At 36.8% G+C, this 23,459-nt stretch overlaps 1 protein-coding gene across 1 annotated transcript in view; it reads right to left on the bottom strand.

Moving 5' to 3' along the window:
- Dpp10 (dipeptidyl peptidase like 10) overlaps positions 1-23,459 on the bottom strand; it is a 512,276-nt gene that overhangs the window by 100,921 nt on the left and 387,896 nt on the right. Inside the window, exons 8-9 of the mRNA XM_035445836.1 lie at positions 11,853-11,973; positions 828-982 (exon numbers count right to left, since the gene is read on the bottom strand). Of these exons, the coding sequence (XP_035301727.1) occupies positions 828-982; positions 11,853-11,973 (276 nt within the window). The remainder of the gene's footprint in view (positions 1-827; positions 983-11,852; positions 11,974-23,459) is intronic.

Genomic DNA, 23,459 nt, shown 5'->3' with positions numbered 1-23,459 from the left:
TTAAAATACATATTAACTTATAGTACATTAACTGCCCTAAGAAATCATCTAAAAGCAACTAAAACTTTTGAAACTAAGAAATCCTAACTTATGTAGGATTATAATATTATTATAATATCTATTCACAACTCCAAGAATGTTCTTTGGAGAAACTTCTGTTCTCATTCCAGGTTTGTCTCTCATCTCTTCTCAATCTCTTTTCAGCTCAGTAGATGAGATAAAAAATCAAAAATTAACATCAAAAGGGAAGAAGTATAGCAATATGTCTCATACTTTCCATCATCTGTACAACTGATAAATCTCTGTGTACTTTTGTGTGTGAGTGATTGTTTGTGTTTAGTTGTGAGTTCAGGTGATGTGCATGTATATGCATTTGTATGGAGGTCAGAAGTAATCTCTTATTGCCATTCCTCTGGTGTTATCCTCTTTATTTTTTGAGATAGAGTTTCTCATTGACCTGGAACTCTTCATGAGCTTTAGTCTAGGTGGCCAGTGAATCCCAGAGGTACATCTATATACATCTTTCCATCCAAGGTATTACAAATAACACAGGCAAGCATGGCTTTTAACATGGTTTCTAGAAGATCAAATTCAAGTCATTCTGCTCGCACAAGTGATTTGTTGTCTGAAAAAGCCCTCCAGCCCCACTTGAACCTTTTTCTACGCACACTCTTTCTCTTGACTTCAAGTGACAAACTTAAGAATGATGGCTTTATTTGCAGACAGGAGACCTCTCTTTCAGAGGCACTTTTTCCTGAACCAAGCATGTTGTCCATCAAGCCACCGATGCAGAGAGAAGGAAAGAATAGTTCTTTTGTATTGCTTACCTTGGGATATGGGTACTGCCTTGCTTTGGGGTACAGTGCTCCAGTAAACCGAGGTATGACCATATTAGGCACCAAGGAGTCATTTATCATCAGAAAGGCAAGTCTCTCTCCATCAGGTGACCACCAGTGGGCGATATGAGAATGCAGAAGTTCCTCTAGAATAAATGAGTGTTATTTGAGAACGACTGTAGAGATGTGGGCTCAGTGACCCACAAACATCTGTCCTTGAAATCCTCATTGGGCATGAATATTTTCTAGACAGCATGTTAGATTTTATCCACTTCTATAAGATGTCTGTGTTTTTAAATTGCTGTTTGAATCCCAGGGAAGGCAGAAAGAGAGGAAGATGAGAATGGAACAGCAAAGTTGGGGTTTGAGATAGCATGGACTTAACACATGAAAGAATTGCTGGAGTAAAAAGAGTAAGAACTGTGAGTGAAGATGAGATACAGCTAAAACCATGCCCATTCATGATATCATTCAAGCATATTTGCAGACAACTTTTTTCTTTTCTCTCATCAAACAAGTTGGTGACTCACTATAATAGTTACATTCTTTTTAGCTCCAAGGAAAGAGAATGAAATATAAAGAGGGACATTTTTTCATATAACATAAGATCAACTATATACTTCTGACTCAGCAAGTTAATTTGTAGGAACCACATCAAAAGTCCCCATATTATGTACCCTCTGGCTCCTTCTGTGTGTGACTATTATGGTTTCTGCATAGACACTTAGAAGGAAGTAAGTAAAATCAGGTAATCTATTTTCATAGCTCCATCTTAGAATGTCACCTCAGGCCAGCTGTGAACTTTAAATGATGTTGCCACCACTGTTCATAACTATACTGTATGACTCTGTGTCTGGGAACAGGTCATCACAATGTTCTTGGGGACAATGATGAGTTGGCTGCTCTTAGTTTAGATTGTAGCATGAATCTCTGTGGTTTGCCATGTATTCCCTCTGTAAAGAATCTCTTTGTAAACAAGGCACCTTCAAATCATTTTATCAAATAAGACATGTCTTTCCTTTGGAGACCCTGAGATAGTAATTAATACTAGAAAAGAGATTCAGAAAATGTATATTTGAAATTATAGTTTTGAGAATAGGTGGTATCTTTGGTTATGGTGTGTGTGTGTGTGTGTGTGTGTGTGTGTGTGTGTGTGTGTGTGTGTGTGTGCTGCAAAAATTCTTTTTTTCCTGAGGGAAGAAATAAAGTATGGGCAATTTATAGAACAAGATGTAGTTGTGAGTCATCAGCTGTCATTGTGGTGACCTGGGAAGACATGCCAGTAGAGGTCAATGAACCCTTATGTAAGATGATTGGAACAAAATAAATGCTGATCATAAAGATAGAAAACATGGCTTTCTTCTAAAAACCTAAAGGAATGTCATAGCAATAAAAGAGATGTTGAAGCTGAAAACACACATGTAGAACAAAGTTTCCCATAGCATCATAGGAATAGGCCATTTCTTTTGCAATTGGAAAAAAGAGCTAAGTTCCAAGAAAGGCCAGTAATAGAAGATAAAACAATCACCCTGACAATGGATTATCAAGTGACAATGTAATCCAAACTTCCCTTTATGAATTATCCTAACTAAAAACACACAGCACCAGTCCACTGTAAATTGGAAGTCTAGATATGCGAGGGGCTAGGACGAAAGAGCTCATGGGATTGCCTAAAGTACTGCAGTCTCTGACTTGCCTCATTTCCCATCAGTGACTCAAGCTGTGTTTCCAAATATGAGTCAGGAATGGATGCAAGTTTAAAGTGCAGGCAAGTCCCTGAGCATAGTTCCGTGAGCAAGCTGGAATTGGATCAGAACTATACCATATTCTGACTCAGGATGGACAAGAAAGTACAATAATAAGCATATCCTTCTAGTTCCAGAATATGAACAAAGTATTTCCATGTTTATGGAAAAAGCTTTGACCTGTAGATAATAACTACTAAATGTCCACTTGATCAGACATATGGGAAGAATAAAACCTGAAATTTAGAGGCAGAGAAATGTAGGGAAGAATTATCAGGAGGAATAAATTACATACAAATGTGTTTATGAGGATATGAATGTCATGTAATGTCAATAGATGATACCCATGATCAATATTGCTATCAATAATCACATGGACAATATAACCTTTAGAGCATTAGTCAGTCTTTAGCTCCCACATTACACACAAAGGTTGTAATTACAACCCTGTCCCTGGTAAAACATTACCTGCTAAACTAGACAGCTATCTGGTACCAGAGTGGCAGAACAGGAATCCTTTCTTTCAGTGAGGTAGCATCTGTGTCAAATAGAGGCACATGTCCTGGGAGTTGCCTTTATTTGCTGTCTATAGGTCTGTGGACACAGCTATATGGAACATTACCAAAATATCTGTCATTTGTCTTAATTACCTATGCTACACTGCCTATAAACAGGCAAAATTTTATGAAGAAGTACCACAGGGTCACTCAGTATAGGAATCGGTGGTCTTATCCTATTTGTATTTGCTTTATGTTTCTGGAATAGTGGGTGAAGAGGCTCATTTGTTTTATGGAAATATTGTATTTTTGTTTGTTTAACAACATTAAAATGAGACAACATTCTACCAAAAGCACAGGGATGGAAATGTACTATCACTGTGACTACACTAACCCATGGTATAGTATGTTTCCTGTTCTCCTAATAGTTTAGAAGTTTTACTGCCTGAAGGAATAATGACTCCAAATGCAACATATTCACAAGTCCAGGCCTCTGAATTAGAAGCTCAAATTTCCCTTGAAATCACTTTGACCTCAATATAATAGAAAAACAAAATAAACGAAAACCAAAACCTAACAGAAAGCACAGTCGCTTTGCTTGATCTGATGATATAGCTTATCTGCCAGAAATGAAGTATATTGTTACTATACAAAACAAGTGACTCAAAAATACTTCTTTGTCCCTTAGTGCTTATACATGGGAAAAATTCTAGGGAGTTGGCTCAGTAATTAAAGTGCTTCTGATGCAACTTCTGATCCCCAGAAACCAAGTAAAAGCCTGATACATTTGCCCTGACATTGGTGATTCCAGATCTTGTCTAGGGAGACTAGAGGAGGAGATGGGCAATCCCTGTACTCTTGGGATTCATCTTTCCTGGTTTATGCTTAAGTAATGAACATCCAGAGACTTTCTCAACCAAGTTGACTGAAAGGAAGGACCAACATCTACACTATGAAGCGGGTAAACATGAACATCTTTAACATAATTTCCTCAACAGGCATCCTCAGGCAGCATTTCTTAAATTGCAAGTAGCTGGGCATTTATTTAAAGATTGTAGCTTCCTATGCTAATTATATTATATTATTTACAAACAATTTATTTTTTATGAATCACACGACATTCTAATTTAGTGTAGTTTGGGCTTTTTTTCTAAAAATATTTCTGTGATTTAGAGAATTTCACTGTAGAGCAGATGGAGTTTTCAACACATTTTTTTTTTATCACAGTCACTTAAGAACACACAGCCACAAACATTAAGTGTTTCCCCAAATCTAAGATACAATCATTTCGTTCAGATTAATAGGCTCTTCTAAAACACAAGCTGGTTTTTATCCACCTGTAATCAATTTAGACAGACAAAATTACCTGAGGCACCACTGCAATTTCTGTGGTTGTTCTGTCCCACTTATTTTTGTCGTGTTACTGTCAATATTCTTGTGGGAATTATCTGTCTTTACGCCCTTCCCACTTCCTTCTTTCTTTCCCATCTTTTGCAGTCCCGTTTTGGTGTAAGAGGGAAGGTCTCCAGGGGTGTTTCAGTGAATCCACTAGGTGTTTCAGAATCCACAGAGAACCCACATTGTTCATAATTCTGCATCTCTCTGTCTTCCTATGTTGATTTTGTTTTATTTTCTATTTCTAGTTTCACTGGCAGTCAGCAAGTGCCCAGGATTTGATAAACTGATGAGGAAGACATTGCCAAGAGAACTTAAAAATGTAGCAAAAACACAGACATTTTGCCCTGTCCTCTTTAATGAAACTGATATAACAGTGTGTGAAAAGATATTGTTCATACTATATTTTTTATCTTTCTTCTTGCTGTTCTTTCAGACCAAATCAAGGACCATTTTTCATCTATAGAACACCTTAAATTCCTCTACGTCACCTAACTGGGATCTGCTTATAAATCTAGTTAATAAGCTGACCTGCCTGACTTTTCTTCATGCTTCTGACTACCATTAGTAGAAGTAATAGGTGTTCATAGCTGGTCAGTTCACTGAATTGTAAATATTCCAAACAATACTATTATCCACTGATGTAGTATTGTTCTCACATCTGACAGATGAGTGCATTCTATAGATGTACATTGAATTTCAAAGAATGGTCCCTTAAAACACATGATAAATAATTTAGGCAAAATTGATCTTCTTGTTCCATATACTTAAATATTTTCTTTATTTTAGCATATGTGTAGGTACATGTGTGTCTGCATTCTTACGTGTGTGTGTGTGTGTGTGTGTGTGTGTGTGTGTGTGGTTTATGTGTAACATGAGTGCAGGTGCCCACATAGACCAAAAGAAGGCATTGGATACCCTAGACCTGGTACTACAGTCAGTTGAGAGCTATCTGATGTGCCAGGAACGAAATTCGGGTTCTCCAGAAGAACAGGAAGCACCCTTATCCAATGAGTCATATCTCCAGACCCCCACCACACTCCAATTTTTTGAGAGTAACAGACACCTTTCTCTAATAAATTAAGTACTTAGTGAATATTTCCCTTTTATATAGTTACAAATAATACATATTTTTTATTTTGATCACATTACTCCATTATCTTCTCTTAATTCTCCCCTCAATTCAAGCTGTCAAGTTGGCAATTGTATGCTTTACATTCTTCTTGTTTTTTTTTCAGTTTAGAAGTTCTTTCAAAGAAACTTTGACATAGTGTCTTTAGTTGCATTTCCATATCAAATCAGAGATGTTTATGAGTAAGATTAGAATGACTTTCAATAAGTACAATATTTGAAATTGTATTATATTTTGGCAATTTTGTATATTTCTGTGAATTTCAATAAATCTTCAAATAGGTGTTTATATTTTTCTTGTGAATCAAATGGTTATAAAAGTAGAAGCAAAGAGACTTAAAATGACACTTTGAAAGATGTATAAGGACTCCACTTAATGTTTCTGGGCAACAGTAATACTGTGCTCACAAAGTGATGTGGTAGTGAACAGAACATACCCCATCTTAAAATTTGTCATAAAACAAATTGCTTTTACTTTGAGATAGAGTGCTACTATGTAGCTCATGTGGTTGGAACTTACCCTACAGCAGAGACTGATTTACTTTCAATTCTCCTGCCTCAGCCTCCCAAGTGCAGAAGCATACCATGCCATCTAACTTAAAACTTGTGTCCTCTTTTATGTGAGTTATCATTATTCCCACCCACCATAGAAAAGCCATTAGAAAAGTCAAGTTTCAACATAAGAAAACTGACAGTATGATATGCCCCTTCTGAATCTCCCAGATAAGATGATTTTGATCAGAATAGCTTTCTGTGAAGCATGAGGAAGGTAATCTTTGCCTCTCAGGTGCACGCATCCTCAAGGACCACCCATTGTGCAGAGGTATACTGAAGAGGAAGGAGAAGGCTGGACTGTAGGGACTGATGGCACAATGGAGAAACAAAGGGACAATGGGAAACACAGGCTGGGGAAATCAACAATTGCCTAATCCGCACTGCCAATCCTTTGAGATGGCTATTTGGTAGGATTCCTGTTGGAAACTGAGTGAGAACTGGGCAACTGATGGACAGTAACAGTAAGAGCCTTTGGCTGAAGAAACCTCTAGTGATATCTGAAGGTGAAGGAGCCAGAGGATGAAGTTTAACCTGAATGGCAAAGCCTGTCATTGTATAGATTTCCTTCTGCAAAGTGTCAGATTTGCAGTGACATCAGAAAGGAATCTGTGACCTGTTTCCTTTTGATCTCCTTGGGCTCTCTCCCACACTGCTCATGCTCAAGTCAGATTTGTAAACTAATGACTTGATTATTTCTTTGTTATTTATGTGGTTTATAATATAATTACATTATGTTAATTTATTTATAATCCTTTCATTATTTATTTCAATATCAATCTTAATTATATATTGATTTTTAATTTATTACCTTATGTTAGTTCATGTGCTGATATTTACATATATGCTTATATTATTTATCTGTATTTTATACATTAATTATATATAACATTGGATTATATTACGACATTTTCATACATGTACAGGGTTTTATGTATCACAGAATGGCCTTGAATTTACTTTTTAGGTGGGGATGTCATTAAACTCCCAGTCTTTCTTTCCCTACCTCTAAGGTGCTGGAATTATAGACAAGTATCAGCTTGCCCTGTGTTTATGGTGCTGGGGAACAATCCAAGAGTTTTCTGTGTGGTAGGCAAGTGCTATACCAACAGAATTCCATCCACACTCATGGAGTTTTCTTATCACATTAAGTAGAGGACTTTAGGTTTGTTGAGATCGCTCTGCAGGTAAAAAGTATTTACTACCAAAACCTATGTCCTGAGTTCAGTCTGCAGAATCTACATGATAGAAGTAGAGAAACAACACATAAAAGTTTTCCTCTGACATCCACACACAGTCAATGGGGATTTTACATCTCTCTCTCTCTCTCTCTCTCTCTCTCTCTCTCTCTCTCTCTCTCTGTCCCAATAAGTAAGCAAACAAGTAAATCCAAAACACAAACTTTAATATGAATTCTAAAATTTCACAAAAATTGGAATGGCTACAATCTCCACGCAGAATTCCTAAGAAAGCTGGTATCTATGTTCAAGGCAGAGAAACCTATGCAAGAGATATTGAGTATTTACCTTGATGGCTTAAAAGAATAACAAAGTGTCACCCATCATAGCATGCCAACAGGCTGTGAAATGTCTGTACTTACACCAACCCCTCTCCTCTGTGGGATTGCCTTGCTTTGTCTCTGTTCTCTCACTAGATCACACCACTGTTCATTAGCGACCCCAACCCAAAGCAATAGACTCCATTTTTCCTCATGCACCCATCTGCTTAGCCACTAAGACCTAACCATGCTACTGCCTCATCAATTTTAGAACCTTCCCTCCCACTAACTGCTTTAGCCCCAGTTTTATGACTCATTATCTGCTGGCTGAACACAGAACATTCCTTATATAATAGCTGTTCACATGTCTCTTCCACCATTAGACCCACACTCTACACCATCACCAAAAATACCTGTCTGTGTGGAAGCTGCTGTATCAGCTTCTCTCATCTCCCTACACACCACTAACAAGATTCTGAAGTCCTAGCTCACAGTCACATGCCACTGCCAATCTTGGTTCTTACTGCCCCCTTCTGTCTCATTTTATACACCATTGCTGTCAAGGCAATTTGAATTCTCTAGACACAAATATCTCTTCAACCCTTTCCTGGGTTAGAAGGGGTTTCAAGCTGTTTCCTGGGGTGAGACTTTCCTTCTCATGTGCAAGTGTGTGTGTGTGTGTGTGTGTGTGTGTGTGTGTGTGTGTATGTATGTGTGTGTGTGTGTGTGTGTGTGTGTGTGTGTGTGTGTCCATGTGTATCCATGCCTCTGTGTGTACAGCTGTAGAATTCAGTCCTCATCTTCTACCTCATTTGACAAAGGTTTCCCATTCTTCTATATGATTTGACAAAGGTTTCCCATGTTCACACCTGTGTACTGCAGACTCCCTGGCTCATCAAATTCCACATATTCTTTTGTCTCTGTTAGGGGCAATAAAATTACAGTTGTGTATATGTTTCCACACTAGATTTACATAGGTTCTGGGGTTTCTAAATCAGGTTCTAATTCTTGTGTGGCCAGTGTTTTACCCACATCTCTGAAGCACAATCGTTCTTAATCTTTCCATATCTTCTCAGGGGACTCCCTTCTTGGAAAATGCTTTGCAAATTCCTAGAGTGTGTGAAGACTCACAGCTTTCTTATTTACAAACCCACATTTACTAAGGTTTAGGAGCTGGGTATGGCTTCATTATCATTTCAGAGTTTGCAATAGTATTGAGAATGTTTTTTTAAAAAATAATTTATTTTTTAAGTTTCATTTTACATTCCAACCTCAGTTCTCCCTCCCACCCCTTCTCCCCCTTCCTTCACCTCTCCTCTAGCCCACCCCTAAGTCCACTCCTCCTCATGGGTAAGGGCTTCCATGGGGAGTCAACAAAGTCTGGCACAATAGGTTGGGGCAGGACCAAATCCCTCTCCCATGCATTAAGGCTGAGCATGGCATCCCACCATGGGGAGTGGACTCCAACAAGCTAGCTCATATACCAGAGTTAGATCCTTGTCCTACTGCCAGAGCCCCCTCACATAGTTCAGGCTTCACAACTGTCTCCCGTATTTGGAGTTTCTCTGCTTCTCCAGGCAAAGTTATTCCTTAGTTCATGTCTTCTAGAACACCTGAAATAGCTAGGCTTGTTCTGCACCTGCTTCATTAACCACTGCTATCCTCAGCATCTCTAGTAATTTATCTTTGAGAGAGAAAATTTGAGGTCAGTTTCTATCATTCTCATCAAAGAACTAGTTTTGCATTGTGTGTATTTCTCTCATGTTTGTTTTTACTCTTTCATGCTGTAACTATTGCTGATACAACCATTCACCACAGCTCTTACTACTTCTCGAGATAGAGTTATGTGCAAAAAGTTTTTCCTGATAATTGCATGTATATGAAAATTTGTTATTCACACATGCACATCTATACTTATATATGATGTAGGTACACATGTATGTGTATATACAAGTATACTCACATATCAAGATCTCAACTAAGCACACATATACATCTAAATTTGAAAGACTACAACTCAATAAGAGAGATCAATTTAGTCTTTTATTGAATGTAGGATTCTCAAGGCCACATAGTAACTTACACATATAGGTAGTCCTGAACTATTAGAATATAGTTGTGATAAGATGACTAACAGTAATAACCTTTGAGTGAGAAAATGGATAAATGATGGATGTTTGAATAATTTGCTTTTATTTTACAACAAATAATATTGGTATGCTCTCATACTGCTGGGAATACAAAGTATCCTGTAAGCACTTTGTGATAAGCAGATATACCTGCTTTATCACGATGTTTGGATGTTTGGTATACTCTTATCTTACTCTACAGTGTTTTCATTCCTGGTTAGCACTGAGAATGGAATTTAAGCAGTGGTGTCTGGACTGCTGAGATAGCTCAATGGGTAAAAGTGCCTGCACTAAGCCTGATGACCTGAGTTCCATCTCCAGACTCGACACAGGAGAAGGATAGAACTGTATCTGTCAAGTGTCATCTGATTGCCATATACATGATGTAGCATGTACACATCACACACACACACACACACACACACACACACACACACACACAAAATAAATAAATATTGAAATTTTTAAAAATTGGTTTTAGATAATATATTAGTAATTGAATATTGATATTTATTGAGATTTTTTAAATTCACTTTTAATTTTAAAGAGAATGTATCATCTCTGCAATTTTCAAATTACTAAAAAGTTACAATTATTGATACACAGTATAAAGTCATTATTGGTCTTTTATATAAACTACTTTTAATATATGTGTAATTGGAATATTTAGTGTCTCCAGCTGAACTTTCAACTTTGGAAGCAAGTGTTCTCTTGTCTAATGTTGAAGCAGCTGTGTTAGGAGTTATCAGTAATGTTGGTGTAGAAAAGTTAAGAACTCCTGTTTGTAAAGAGGTAACACAATATGTAATGTAACATCTTACTTACATGGGTTTGGTAACAGAAAAAAATAAAGTATTCTCTAAGTGAAAAAAGATCAAATATAGACTGGAACATTTGTATTTGAAAATTTAAGAGAAATTGATTCTCAATTATACTTTCTTTATAATTTGCAATCAAGGAGACTGACTTGCTTTCAATATTGACATAGTTTGTCATGCTTGGTTGAATAGTTGTAAATGTAAGTATTAAACACAGGCCTGATCTCTAATTCTTATAACACAGCTAGCTAATAATTACTCCATGGTCAAAACTGGACAGAGGTTTTCATTGCCTAATTTGCTTTGATATCCTCAGCTATTATCAAAATTTGATTTAACAGTATGAAAAATAAATCATCAGTTAGACTCCATTTTTGTTCCCATGTAGTAATTATTAGAACAGGACAGAATGTTCCTAATGAAAAGGACTAAAATCAAATGTCTTTTGTGAAATTTTTAAAATTTAGTTTTATTTAAAATTTTTAAATAAATTTTCCATTTTTTATTTTTATGGATGTAGTTTGTGTTTGCCTTAGTTTATGTGTAACACATACCTGAACAATGCATGGAGGCCAGAAAATAGCATTGGATCTTCTAGAGTTCCATTTAAAGAAAGCTGTGACCCACCCTGTGGGTTAGAACCAGAACATAGATCTCTTGGAAGAGGATCAATTGCACTTAAGTGATGAATCATGTCTTCAGCTCCTTATTTTTTATTTTTAATAATGTTAATGTGAGTGCAGATGACCACTAATTTGATGCCTCCGGGCCTGAAGATGCAGACAATTGTGAGATACCTAATATCAGTGCTAGGAAATGAACTCATGTACCCAGAAATAGCGATGCATTCTTTTTATCACCAAGCCATCTTTCTAGTCTCCTTTGTGCAATTTTTAAAAAGTAGGACTTTATGTCTTCTTTTCCAAAGAAGAGCGAAATTCCCCCATCTAGTTCCCGCTTAATATAACCATCTACAAGTACAGGTTAAGTGTCATCAGCACTGAAACCAGTCTAGCACAGTGTAAATAAATCTGCACATGCCTACTCAACATAAAAAGTGTAGTGTACAGGAATAAATGAACCACAATCAGGCAGCATGTAAGCTCATGCAATAAGACAGCATGATGGTCTTGAAAAGAAAGTGGAGAAGAACCAGAGAGGCAATGGACATCTGTAATGAGCAGCTCATTCTTGGACTTTATGTACAGATATGTCATTTCGTCATTTGGGAATTAGAATTGTCCAACTCACCTTCGTATAACCAGTCAGCAATCCCATTAAAAACAATTCCTTCTTTTCCTGAAGATGTCAGGCGTAAAGAACTGCTCTTGATATCAGGTTGATAGTAGATATTGTTTTCAAAAATATAAATCTGGATTAGAAAACAGGAAAGAAATGAAAACCCAAACATATCAATGTGCCTTTCTTAATGTTTGTGTCAGGGAATGATGCCTGGATAGCTGATGGTTTTATTCTGTACCTGCTTTCAAACTGATGTCATTTATGTTCATATTCATATGGCATTGAAAGACTCATACCTATATCTTTCTTGACCTTTTCAGTATCAGGCTGCCATTTGAAAATTACATAGCATTTTTTCCTTTCAAATCCGTATTTTCATTAATAATATTTCTGCTTAATAATGCTTGTTCCATACTGCCAAATTGTTTTGTCTGCAAAATGGTATTTTACAAACTCAAAGAGACTGATTTCTGCCACTAAATGCTATTTTAATAACAGCAAACTGACTTTGCAAAGCTTTAATATGAGGTGTTTGCATCTATATAAATGTGTTTGGTGATCAATAAAATAATCTTGGGAAATTCTGCCTGACTCTATCAATGTTGACTCGTGGATTCACTAATGATAAGCAGCAACAAAATTCCTTTGAGCTGGTACACAAAACACAGCTTTCCATAAACCCATATCCTTTGGTGACTCCTTCAAGAGCATGAAGGTGCTCTAGCAAGCTCTAGCATGACAAAGATGGTTCTGGGAAGCCTTGCCCTCCTCCAATGCCCTCTGCCTTGCTACAAAGCCCTATATTACATTCTTAAAGCTAGCCACCAAGGTCTATACCTTTATTTGGTCACTTCTTCCCCTTAAAACTGACCACCACCGCAATTCGGCTATTAAACTATTGAAGTCCAGCAATGATAAGCTCCCCTTTTGGATACCCTAATTAACCTGTCCAATCAAAATTAAACACCTTATCATAACATATGCTTTCCCCCTTTTACCTTTATAAACTGCCATTTGCCTATGGGCCTTGTCTGTCTCCTCTCTATGTGCAGGCAATCCTTTGTCCCTCCATGTTAATTACCCACCATCCATTGTTCCTGTTCCCTTTTCCTTCATTCTTAATCTCCTGTCTTTGTTCCCTGCTCTTTCCCTCTGGCATAAATAAATCTCCTTTATGCTGAGAACTTGGTCTTGTAATGTCCTTTCAGAGCATAGTATTAATATAGCTTCATGACTGAGAGCTGAAGAATTTTATTATGAGTGAGCTTCTGTGTGTTCAAATGAGAGTGAATGTGTTGAATAAACCCGCTGAAACTAAAAGACAACCTCCCATGTCTTTCCCAAGAGTTGTCCATATTTTTTTGAAACTGGTCCTCTGACTGGCCTGGAATGTACCAAGTCAACTAAGTTGGCTGGCCAGCAAGCCAAAGTGGTCTCTAGGTCTCCACCTCACTAGAACCGTGGCACTATGTGCAACTTTTATAAGTGGGTTTTGGGAATTGAAATCAGGTCCTAATAATTTCAAGGCAAGCAAGTTACTCATCAAGCCATTTCCCCAGCCTCCAATGAGTCTTAATTTGAATACATCATGAAGTCTTACAAAATAATTTCAAACATAATAATACCAGAATCAACAGTGCTTACAAAAATGATATGTCTTTGTTGCAGAAAATTCAGGACAAAACTGTTAATTATTCATTATTGATAATGTCTTTAATGCCAAATGTTTGAAATTGTTCATCCATTCATAGAAACACATTTCTTCCACATATTAGCAGAGTCTAAAACTGACGAAATTGATAATTATGTCTACTAATTGATATTCTCTATTAAACTATGAATCCAGTACTCATGTACCCAGCATATTACAATAATAAAACACACAACAGCTAGTAAAGAAAACTCGAAAATTTTACAACAAAAACATTCACTGAATAATACTTATCTGTATTTCAGATACCTCTGTGTATAATGAAATAAAAACCATAAAAAATACCACTGAAACTCTATTATGATGTGGAGAATTTGAAAAATTGGTTGTAGGTAAATGTAATGAATAACTCCATCTTATATATGATCATAACAATGACAGTCTAATAATGAAAATATTTTCATGGGGGTGGGGATAGAATTCGAGTAGCGTTCCTATAATCAGGGTATCTAGTTTTAAAATCTTAGTGACTTGAATCAATTTTCCCATATTTTAAATCTGTTACATAAAAAGTATGTAAGATTTTTATAGACTGTACAGATTTACTGTGAAGAATAAATGGGATTCTGTATATACAAGACATAACGTCAATGCCTATCTCACACATAATTCTTACTTCATACATGTCAGTACATTTAAAAATTCTAAAATTTTTGGAGGCTGTATGTTCCAAACTAAATTAGCCCAAGAACTGGCCAAATGTCCATAAGCTGCTTATATCTGTAGTAGTAGTATAATAGGAGCAAAAGAACCAACAGCACTAGTGAGGACAGAGTAAATGTATGAAAATTTCTAAAGAGGGAGATTAAGAAGTTATATCTACTGTTTGGATTTCCATGATATTTTCAGGTGCTAATGGAAAATAGTCACTACTGAAAGCAAATATGCTGATATAAGTTTCTTGTCCTGCCAGTTGTCACCACACTTCTCAGCCCCAAATAAACACACAAAGAATTATTTTAATTGTTTAACTGGTATCTGATGGCTAGGGCTTCTTACTGGATAGATCTCTCTTAATTATTAACCCATTTCTATTAATCTATGTATTTCTACTTGGTCTTGGCTTACTGGAGAATGCCCAGACTTGTTACTCATTTGTGATCTACATGGCATCTGATTTCTGGCAGGCTCTCCTGTTTACCTTTCCCAGAATTCTCCTCATCTCCTAGTCCCACCTATCATCCTGCCTTATTGGCCAAACAGTGTTTTATTCATCAACTAATAAGAGAAACATATATATACACAAGGAAATCCCCCACCACAAGTGTATTAGACTTCCATAAAAATTCCAACTTCTGTCATGTGTCCCAGCAATGGACAGAACTTTCAATAATTTCCACTGTGAGAGAGAAAAAATAGAGTTATTTTATTCTAGATAACTGAACCCCAAGCTTTGCACCTCTTTCATGCCATTATTATTATTAATTATTATTATTATTATTATTATTATTATTATTTCTAGAAATTTTCACAGTCTTTCTCAGATAAAATCTCTCTTTTACATCTGAAGCTTTTATAATGACTTGTGAAAGATGATGGCAAATCACACACATCTTATCATTCAAACTATTTTGGGGAAATCTAGAGGTCTTACATAAAGCAGTATGGTTTTAAATCTTTATTGCTATATGATGTTTCCTCTAAATTGAATCTCTCCATTCTTAACAATCAGGAATTAAACTAAACTTCAAAGGCTCAGGAAGTAAATAAAACTGATAAGTTTTAGGAAGCTCCTGAAAAATACAAGACTTACAATGCTCCTCCCCAAGATTATATGAGCATTGAAAACTGCTGTGTAGAAAACACTCTCCATCATGCAAATCCTAAAGAGAGTTCTAGGAGTATAAATGCCATGAAGCATTATTCATACTGGGTGAAAATTTTTGGTAATTCGACTGCCTTTGAATCACCCGTTCTTATGTAAGTAATTTTTTACTAATTCTCCTATATGTAGTCCCAGAAAACTCACCAGTTCACTCCGTCTTATTGGATGAAGTTATTTCTTTGTTCTGTAACCAGTGCCAGTTACAGAGAAACTTAATGTTTATTCATTTCACTCCATGGAGAGTCAAATAACACTTATATTTCAAAAAAGAAATAAAAAAACCTTCCAAGTCTAATAATTAATAAAAAATCAATGACTTCAGCAGATACATAAAATATTTAAATATATTGGCCATTAATTGAATTTATATGTAAAGAAGAGACTGGAGGTGGTTTAGGATCCATATGCAACTAAGGCCTTTTCCAGTATAGTAGAAGAAAAACCAACATGGAACCAGCAATATTAACACTAGTCTATCCAAAGCTGCAAGTCCATAGAGTGTCCCTTACATTGTCATTTTCCAGTGGATGAAAATAAATTAGTGGATGCCTTTGTGAAAGTGCACATTTAAATTTAATCAATTTTTAACTGTCAAGTGTTTTAATTTAATTAACTGGTGTTTTTCCACTAATAATCACAGGCCATAGATACTTCCTTAGCAACTGAAAGCTGCACCCTCTCCCAGGTACCATCTGGGCAGTCTGACAAAATTAAATTGAATCCTAAGAGCATCCGTGAGAGCTGCAGCTAGGTTTTTTAAATTCAATTTTCTTTTTATTTATGGTGTGTGTGTGTGTGTGTGTGTGTGTGTGTGTGTGTGTGTGTGTGTGTGTGTGTGTGTTTGTGTGTGCATGGGGTTCATGGGGGCATGGAGGGACATGTGAAAGTGAATGGAGGTGCCTGCAAAGGCCAGAAGAGGGTTTCAGATTTCCCGAAGCTGTATTTACATGTGGTCATGAACCTCCTGAGTTAGGTGCTTGGAACCAACCTGGGGTCTTTTGCAAAAGCAGCAAGCACTCTTAACCACTTAGCTATGCATGTCTCACCCCACATAAATTTAAATCACACTGAAAACGTATGTAAAACTCCCTGCTACTATTTAACCCCAAATCACTGATTAAACAGCCATATTTGAGATCTTTAATTAAATCATTCTATTAGCCACCTGAACAGCCAAAAAAAACAGGAAGTAATAGCTGTTTTGATAAGTCACAAATTCATAGAGCATGTCAACTTCCTAGCTTTGCAAGACCAGTTTTCTTAATTTACCTCCAAATAACTTAAAAGGTTACATCCACTAAAGGGTGTGAGGGTACAACCAAAACAGTGTCAAAGTTTTGCTGTTACTAAATATGTAAGGTAATATTTAAACCATGGGTTTGTCAATACTATTCACTGACAAGTGACTAGGTGTAACCTGGTATTGATGAGAAGAGTTTATTGAGTTACCATTAAATTTTTGAGATAGACTTTTACTATATAGCCTAAGTAGATTCAAGCTCAACATCTCCAATGTAGGAATCTGTCTTAGTTTAGATTACTATTGCTGTGATGAAACACCATGACCAAAATTTGAGGAGAAATGTGTTATTTTATTCACACTTCCATATAACAGTTCATCATCAAAAGCAGTGAGGACAGGAACTCAAGCAGGTCAGGAATTGGGAGGCAGGGGCTGATGTAGAGGCCATAGATGGGAACTATTTACTCCTCATGGCATGCTCAGACTGTTTTCTTATTCAATCTAGGGCCACCAGCTGAGGAGTGTAATTATCTAAAATGGGCAGGGCCTCCCCAGCCAATCACTAATTAAAAAAAAATGCCCTGCAGTCCTGCTTAAAGCCTGATCTTTTGCAGGCATTTTCTCAAATGAGTCTCCCTTCTCTCAGATGACCACAGCTTGTGTCACATTGACATAAAACTAGACAGCAGAGCATCTATAGAAGTTCCATTTTAAAAGATTTATTTTTAATTATGTGTGTATGTGCATGTCTGTAAACATGAATGTAAGTACCTGCAGAGCCAAATAGAGGGAACCAAACCCCTGCAGCTATAGCAACAGTTGGTTGTGAGCTGACCATTGTGCTATTCGAAACAAACTGGGGTTTTAAAAAGGAGCAGCAGTTGCTCTTAATTACTGAATCATCTTTCCAACCTCATGAACCAGTTTTATTTTACTGTCTTTTCCTCTTCTTGTCATATTCAGGAACAGATAGTACCTTTGCTGGACCTCTGAACATCCTGAATTATTAGTGGGAAAATGGTTATGAGCAACCCAACTTAGATGGCCATACAACAAGAAATGAAACAATGGCTTTAGTTAGTGACAGGCACACGTTGTATATTACAAGATGCCTTTCAATTCATCTTCTTGCTCCCAGCTATTTATTTCCATGATTACAGCAGTGTGCCCATCAGAGTGACTATGAAATGAACTAAGAGAATGATCACAGTGTTGACAGTCTCAGTCTGTTGTTATGGATTCCACCAGCAACAATGCTTTTTTTGTATGTAGTATTCATGGTAGCATTATCTTGAACTGGTGTGGATATCCTTCTGTATGCTGCAAATATGTGGCTTTTATTGGTTGATGGATAAAGCTATTTTGACCAATGACCAGGAAGAATAGGGCCAGGCAGGAAAGCCAAACAAAGATGTGGAGAGAAAAAAAATAGAGTCAAGGAGGTGCCATGTAGCAGCCCAGGGAAGCAAGATATGAGGTAGCAAATGTCACCAACCTCATGGAAAAAAGGAGAAGAGTAGAAATGGGTTAATTTATATGTATAGTTAACTAGTAATATGCCTGAGCCACTGGCCAAACAATTATAATTAATATTAATCCTTAGAGTGGTTATTTGAGAACTGGTGGGCTGAAAGAGAATCTTCCATCAATATCAAACTTAAAAGAAAATAACAGTGTGAGTGGAATGGAGCTATAAACCCAACTCTAGGCCTCTGATGCCCTGTTCTGTACTATGCAGACACACATACACAAACCCACAAGCACACATCATTAAAAGTAAAAACAAATTGTTAAAAAAAAAAAAACACCTGCTGACTGTAATGCTGTTGAGAAATCCATAAAGATACACTGCAGCTAGGAAAGTGTTTGGACTATCTTCCACTTTGGCTTGCTGTTTGGGAAAATGTGTAAATAAAGACAACCCCAGATGCCAGCAATTGCCAACATGGAAATTAATGAAGCCTGGTGAAATCTCTTTTATTTATAAAGAATGTCTCTTTCACCCTCCTACTTACTGATGAGTATTTAGCTTGTTTCCATGAACCAAATGTTCCCAACAGCACTCAGCAAAGGATTGCCTGTCTCTTGGTAATCCTCCTCTTTCTTCTTTCAAGTCAAGTCTAAGAATTCATCTTATTGTTCTATTGCTGTGAAGACATACCTTGACCAAGGCAAATCTTATAAAAGAAAGCATTTACCTGGGGGCTTGCTTACAGTTATAGAGTTTAGTCCATGACTATCATGTCAAGAAGCAGGACAGTAGGCAGGTAGGGATGGTGCTGGAATAGTAGCTGAGAGCTTTACATCCTGATCCTCAAGCAGAGAGAAATACTGGGTCTGGCATGGGCTTTTGAAAACTCAAAGCCCACCTCCAGTAACATACCAACTTTAACAAGGTCACACCTCCCAGTCATTCTAAAACAGACATGCTAGGGACCAAGTATTCAAAATTAAAAACTTATGGAGATGTGTGAAGGGATTCTCATTTTAACCACCACAGAAGTGAAATTATTAGGATCACAATGAGGTTTTATTCTAATTTTTGGAGGAATTTTCACTTTGTTACCCAGAGAACTCCTATATTCATTCATACAAGCAATGCATATGTTTGAAAATCTCATATTATAGTCAGTACTTGTGTTCTTTGATCAGTTGGTTAGTTCGCTAGAAGTTATTCAGGTATGAGGTAAGATCTCATTGTTATTTTGATTGCTATTTCTGTTATGATTGATGAATATATTTATATTTGTATGTAGATTAGAGATGCTCCCTATGTCTGTAAATAAATTGCCAATGCTAATTTCAGAGATGAATGATCCCTGTGATGCGGAAATTAATTTAGTACATAGACTAAGGTATAACAGATGTTTAATAATTATAAAAATTAAATATTTCATTTTTACTGGTGTGTGTACATGTGAGAGTATGCATATACAAGTATGGGTGCCAGCAGAATCCAAAAGAGGGCCTCAGAACTCCTGATAATGGAATTGCAGGTGGTGGTGAACTGTCCAGTATGGGTGCTAGGATTGAACTCAGGTCTTCTGCATGAGCAGTACACACTCTTAACCAGTGAACCAATACTCCAGCCTCTTCATATTCCTATTAAAAACAATGATAATTAATCTATATTCTTATTTGAAGGCAATTTTTCAATCTTGGTTCTCCTTATATTTAGTAAAGAGAACTCTTGGCTTCCTTTATAGGAAAGTGTGTTCAACTACATCCCTGATTTCAGTACCCTACTTATTATGATGATTGTAATTTGGAAAGCCCTGGAATTCTCTTAAAGGTTTCCAAGTACTCTTTGAGGAATTTTCTAGATTAGGTTAACTGAAGTGAGAAGAAGACCCTGTGTGCAGCACCATCTTGTCAGCTGCGGTCTAAGGCTGCATAAAAAGAATTGAAAGCTAGATGAGCACTCACATATATCTCTGTCTTTCTGCTTCCTGCTTAGAGATGCAATATGACCAGCTGCTGCACACTCTTTCCACAATGACTTCCTAACCGTGAGAGACTGTACTCCTTCAACTGTAAGCATTTATTAATGCTTCTCTTAAGTTGTTTTTTCATCATGGCAACCCAAAAGGTAACTGGTGATCAAATGGTGTCCAGACATTTTTCTATGTTATGTCCCTTGACTGGAATAGCAAGTCCATAATCACCCTGAACAGGGAACTACTAATAATTTAGAGTTATGTGAATTCTTTGACCAAGAATGTTCTATACTTCTCCAAGCCTTTAAAAGATCATTTATATTTTGCTGTTTGAAAACACTGCTCAGTGTTCCTGGGTTTTATGGATTTATTCATGAGTAATCCTTATGCTCAAGAAGAATACAATCTTATGGTAGAATAAATGCTAAGATAAACCTTTAAATGCCAGTGAGTGAAAAGCATTGCTTACAAGGATAAACCATGAATGCAGACGTGATGAGTGGTCTGGTTCATCATGACTTTGAAGATACAGAATTGAGGGTGCACTCTAAAGGGCAAGCAGGGATTCCATGGTTTTGAAGAGAAAGATATGAACATCCTGGCTGAGGAGCAAAAGAGCTAAAGCCTTACAAGTGTGGGGCTATTAAGGACAGAGTTCCATTGTGTACTTGTGCATCATTCTTTACTAAATCCCAACCTGGTTCCACCAGGTTGCTACACCAAACCATTTTCTTCTGACGGAGTAGTGTTTTTGTTTGTTTGGTTTTTCTTTTATTTTGCTTTTGTTTGAATAAGAATGTGGAAATGCTTAGGAAAATAATTGTTGGTGACTTGATTAAATAATGAACCTAGAGGACATCTAGCAGAAGGATAGTCCAAATAGTCAGTGGAATAGCAATGGTAATTGTGCAAATTAAATAATTTTTTCCTAATGGATGTCTAAAAACACTTACTGTGGTATGGAGAGTCCTAATGGTGAAGTATTAGTACCTTTTATTTGGTGTTCTTTTAGAGTTGTTTTAAGTAACATGGGAAGTAGCAGATTTCTTCATGGCATTTCCATATATTCTTTAATATGATTGTTGCTTTCTACCCTCAGCATCTTACCTGTGTCCCTGCCAACCCTCCTTTCCACTTTCATGTAGCATGCCTTGCCCCTCCACACACACATGTACACACACCCTTCCCTTAAGTCTCTTTTCCCATATCGGGCTTCTCCTCTGGTTTTATGACTTACAAGCACAGTCACTCCCCTGTAACACACATGTTTTGAAATCAGAAGAGAGATCAGCACATAAAAACAAACATGCAATTTTCATTACTCTAAGTGAAGCTAAGTTAGCTACTTAGTATAAGACATTTCATTTTAAACAATTTTCTACAAAATTTATAATTTAATAGTCCTCTATGGCTGAATAAAATTATATTGTTTATCTGTGTTACATTTACTCTATCCATTCATCTGTTGGTGGACATTAGATGACTACATTGTCTTGTTAATATGACTAGAACGTCAATAAATATGGATGTGCATGCATCTCATAGGATCTAGAGTCTTTTGAGTCTTATAGCAGCAAAAAGCAAAAATCATGAAAATAAAATGAAACTACCACATAGTAAATGTCCCAATGAAATGAACAGATAGTTCTTAAAAGGCACACACACACACACACACACACACACACACACACACACACACACACAGCCAATAAATACATTTAAATGTGTACAATGTCCTTAGTCTTCAGGGAAACAAACTAAAACAACTTTAAAATACTATCACACTCCAGTAAGAATGACTCATGTATAAAACCAAGAACAGTAAATTCTGAGAGAACATGGGGAAAGAGGAGCCTTTATCCAGTGCAGAGGGAGGTGTGTAGTAGTTCAGCAAGTTGAGTCTTTTCAAGACTCTATAGAAATCTGTCCAGCAAGATTTCTCAGTCCTGGTTGTATATACTTCAAATCAGGTCCACTTTGAGTCTTTCATCCTTCAGAACATATTGGTTTGAATATTCAAACAACCAAATCTTGTATTTCTTTTAACTCTTATTCAATGGTCTATACACTACTCTTACTACATTTTATGGTTCAAATAGTCCTTCAATATAAGCATGGAACCGCTTGGTCTTTCCCAATAATAATACACTAATTTTCTGTTACCATAGCTGCCATTGATATCTTGAATATCACCTTGACATTGTCTACAGGCCTCTGAGTGAATAGAATTAACTAAGGAATTGCCTAGATCAAATTCATCTGTTGGCAGGTCTGTGGAGGCCTGCCTTGATTGTGAATTGATGTAAGAGGACCTATTCCACTGAGAAGTTTTGCGCTGCATAAAAAAGATAGGTTTTGGTCTGGAGAGCTGCTTCAGTGATTAAGAACACTTACTGCTCTTCCAGAAAAACGTGTTTGATCACCAGAACTCATATGACTGCTCACAAGCATCTATAACTCAGGTCAGGAGGGATCTGATGCTCTTTTCTGGCCTCTGTATGAACCAAGCATGCAGATAAAACACTCATATAAATAAGATAAACTTTAAATTTAAAAGAAAATCTTAAAAGGGGGGTAGTTAAACATGAGCCCATGAAAGAGTCAACAGATAGTTTTGCATATAGTTTCTGCTTCATGTTCCTACTTGAGTTCCTGCCTTGACTTCCTATTATGATGGAAGATGACCTAGAAATGTAAGTCCATAACCTCTATCCTCTCCCTAATTGCTTTTGTTCAAAAGGTTTGCCCCAGCATCAGAATAAAGCTAGAATACCAATTTGTCAATTCTTTAAGCACTTATAGTGTGGCAATGCTTGTCTGGGGCTCTACCACAGCATGTAGAATGCTTGTCTAGCATTCATGAAGTCCTAGGTTCAATTCCCATGACTGTACATAATCTCAATTATAATTTCATACCCGTAATCTCAACACCAAGATGAAGTTAGGAGGAACACAAGTGTAAGACCAACGAAGAAAACAGAAGGTTATATCATTTTTATATAGAGAAAAGAAAGAAAAAGAACAAACCTTGTAACACGCCATTTTGTAAATGAGATTTATGAAAACCCTGCAGTGTATCTAAACAATAGTTGAGAAGCTACCTTAAATTCCCTTCTCCAATAATGAGATTGATGATTACCTTATATGCCATTCTAGAGCCTTCATAGTAGCTGATGAAAGCAGAAGCAGAAACCCGCAGCTAAACACTGAGCTGAACTCTGGAATCCAGTTGCAGAGAGAGAAGACTGATAATATGAGCAAAGGGGTCAAGACAAGGCTGGAGAAACCCACAGAAATAGCTGACATGAACAAGGGGTTTCTAATGGACCCCAGACTGATAGCTGGGAAACCAGCATAGGACTGTTCCAGAACCCTTGAAGGAGGAGGTCAATTTGAATGT

The sequence above is a fragment of the Cricetulus griseus genome, chromosome 5, assembly GCF_003668045.3.
Source record: "Cricetulus griseus strain 17A/GY chromosome 5, alternate assembly CriGri-PICRH-1.0, whole genome shotgun sequence".
Lineage (NCBI taxonomy): Eukaryota > Metazoa > Chordata > Mammalia > Rodentia > Cricetidae > Cricetulus > Cricetulus griseus.
This window is presented reverse-complemented; position numbering and strand designations above follow the sequence as displayed.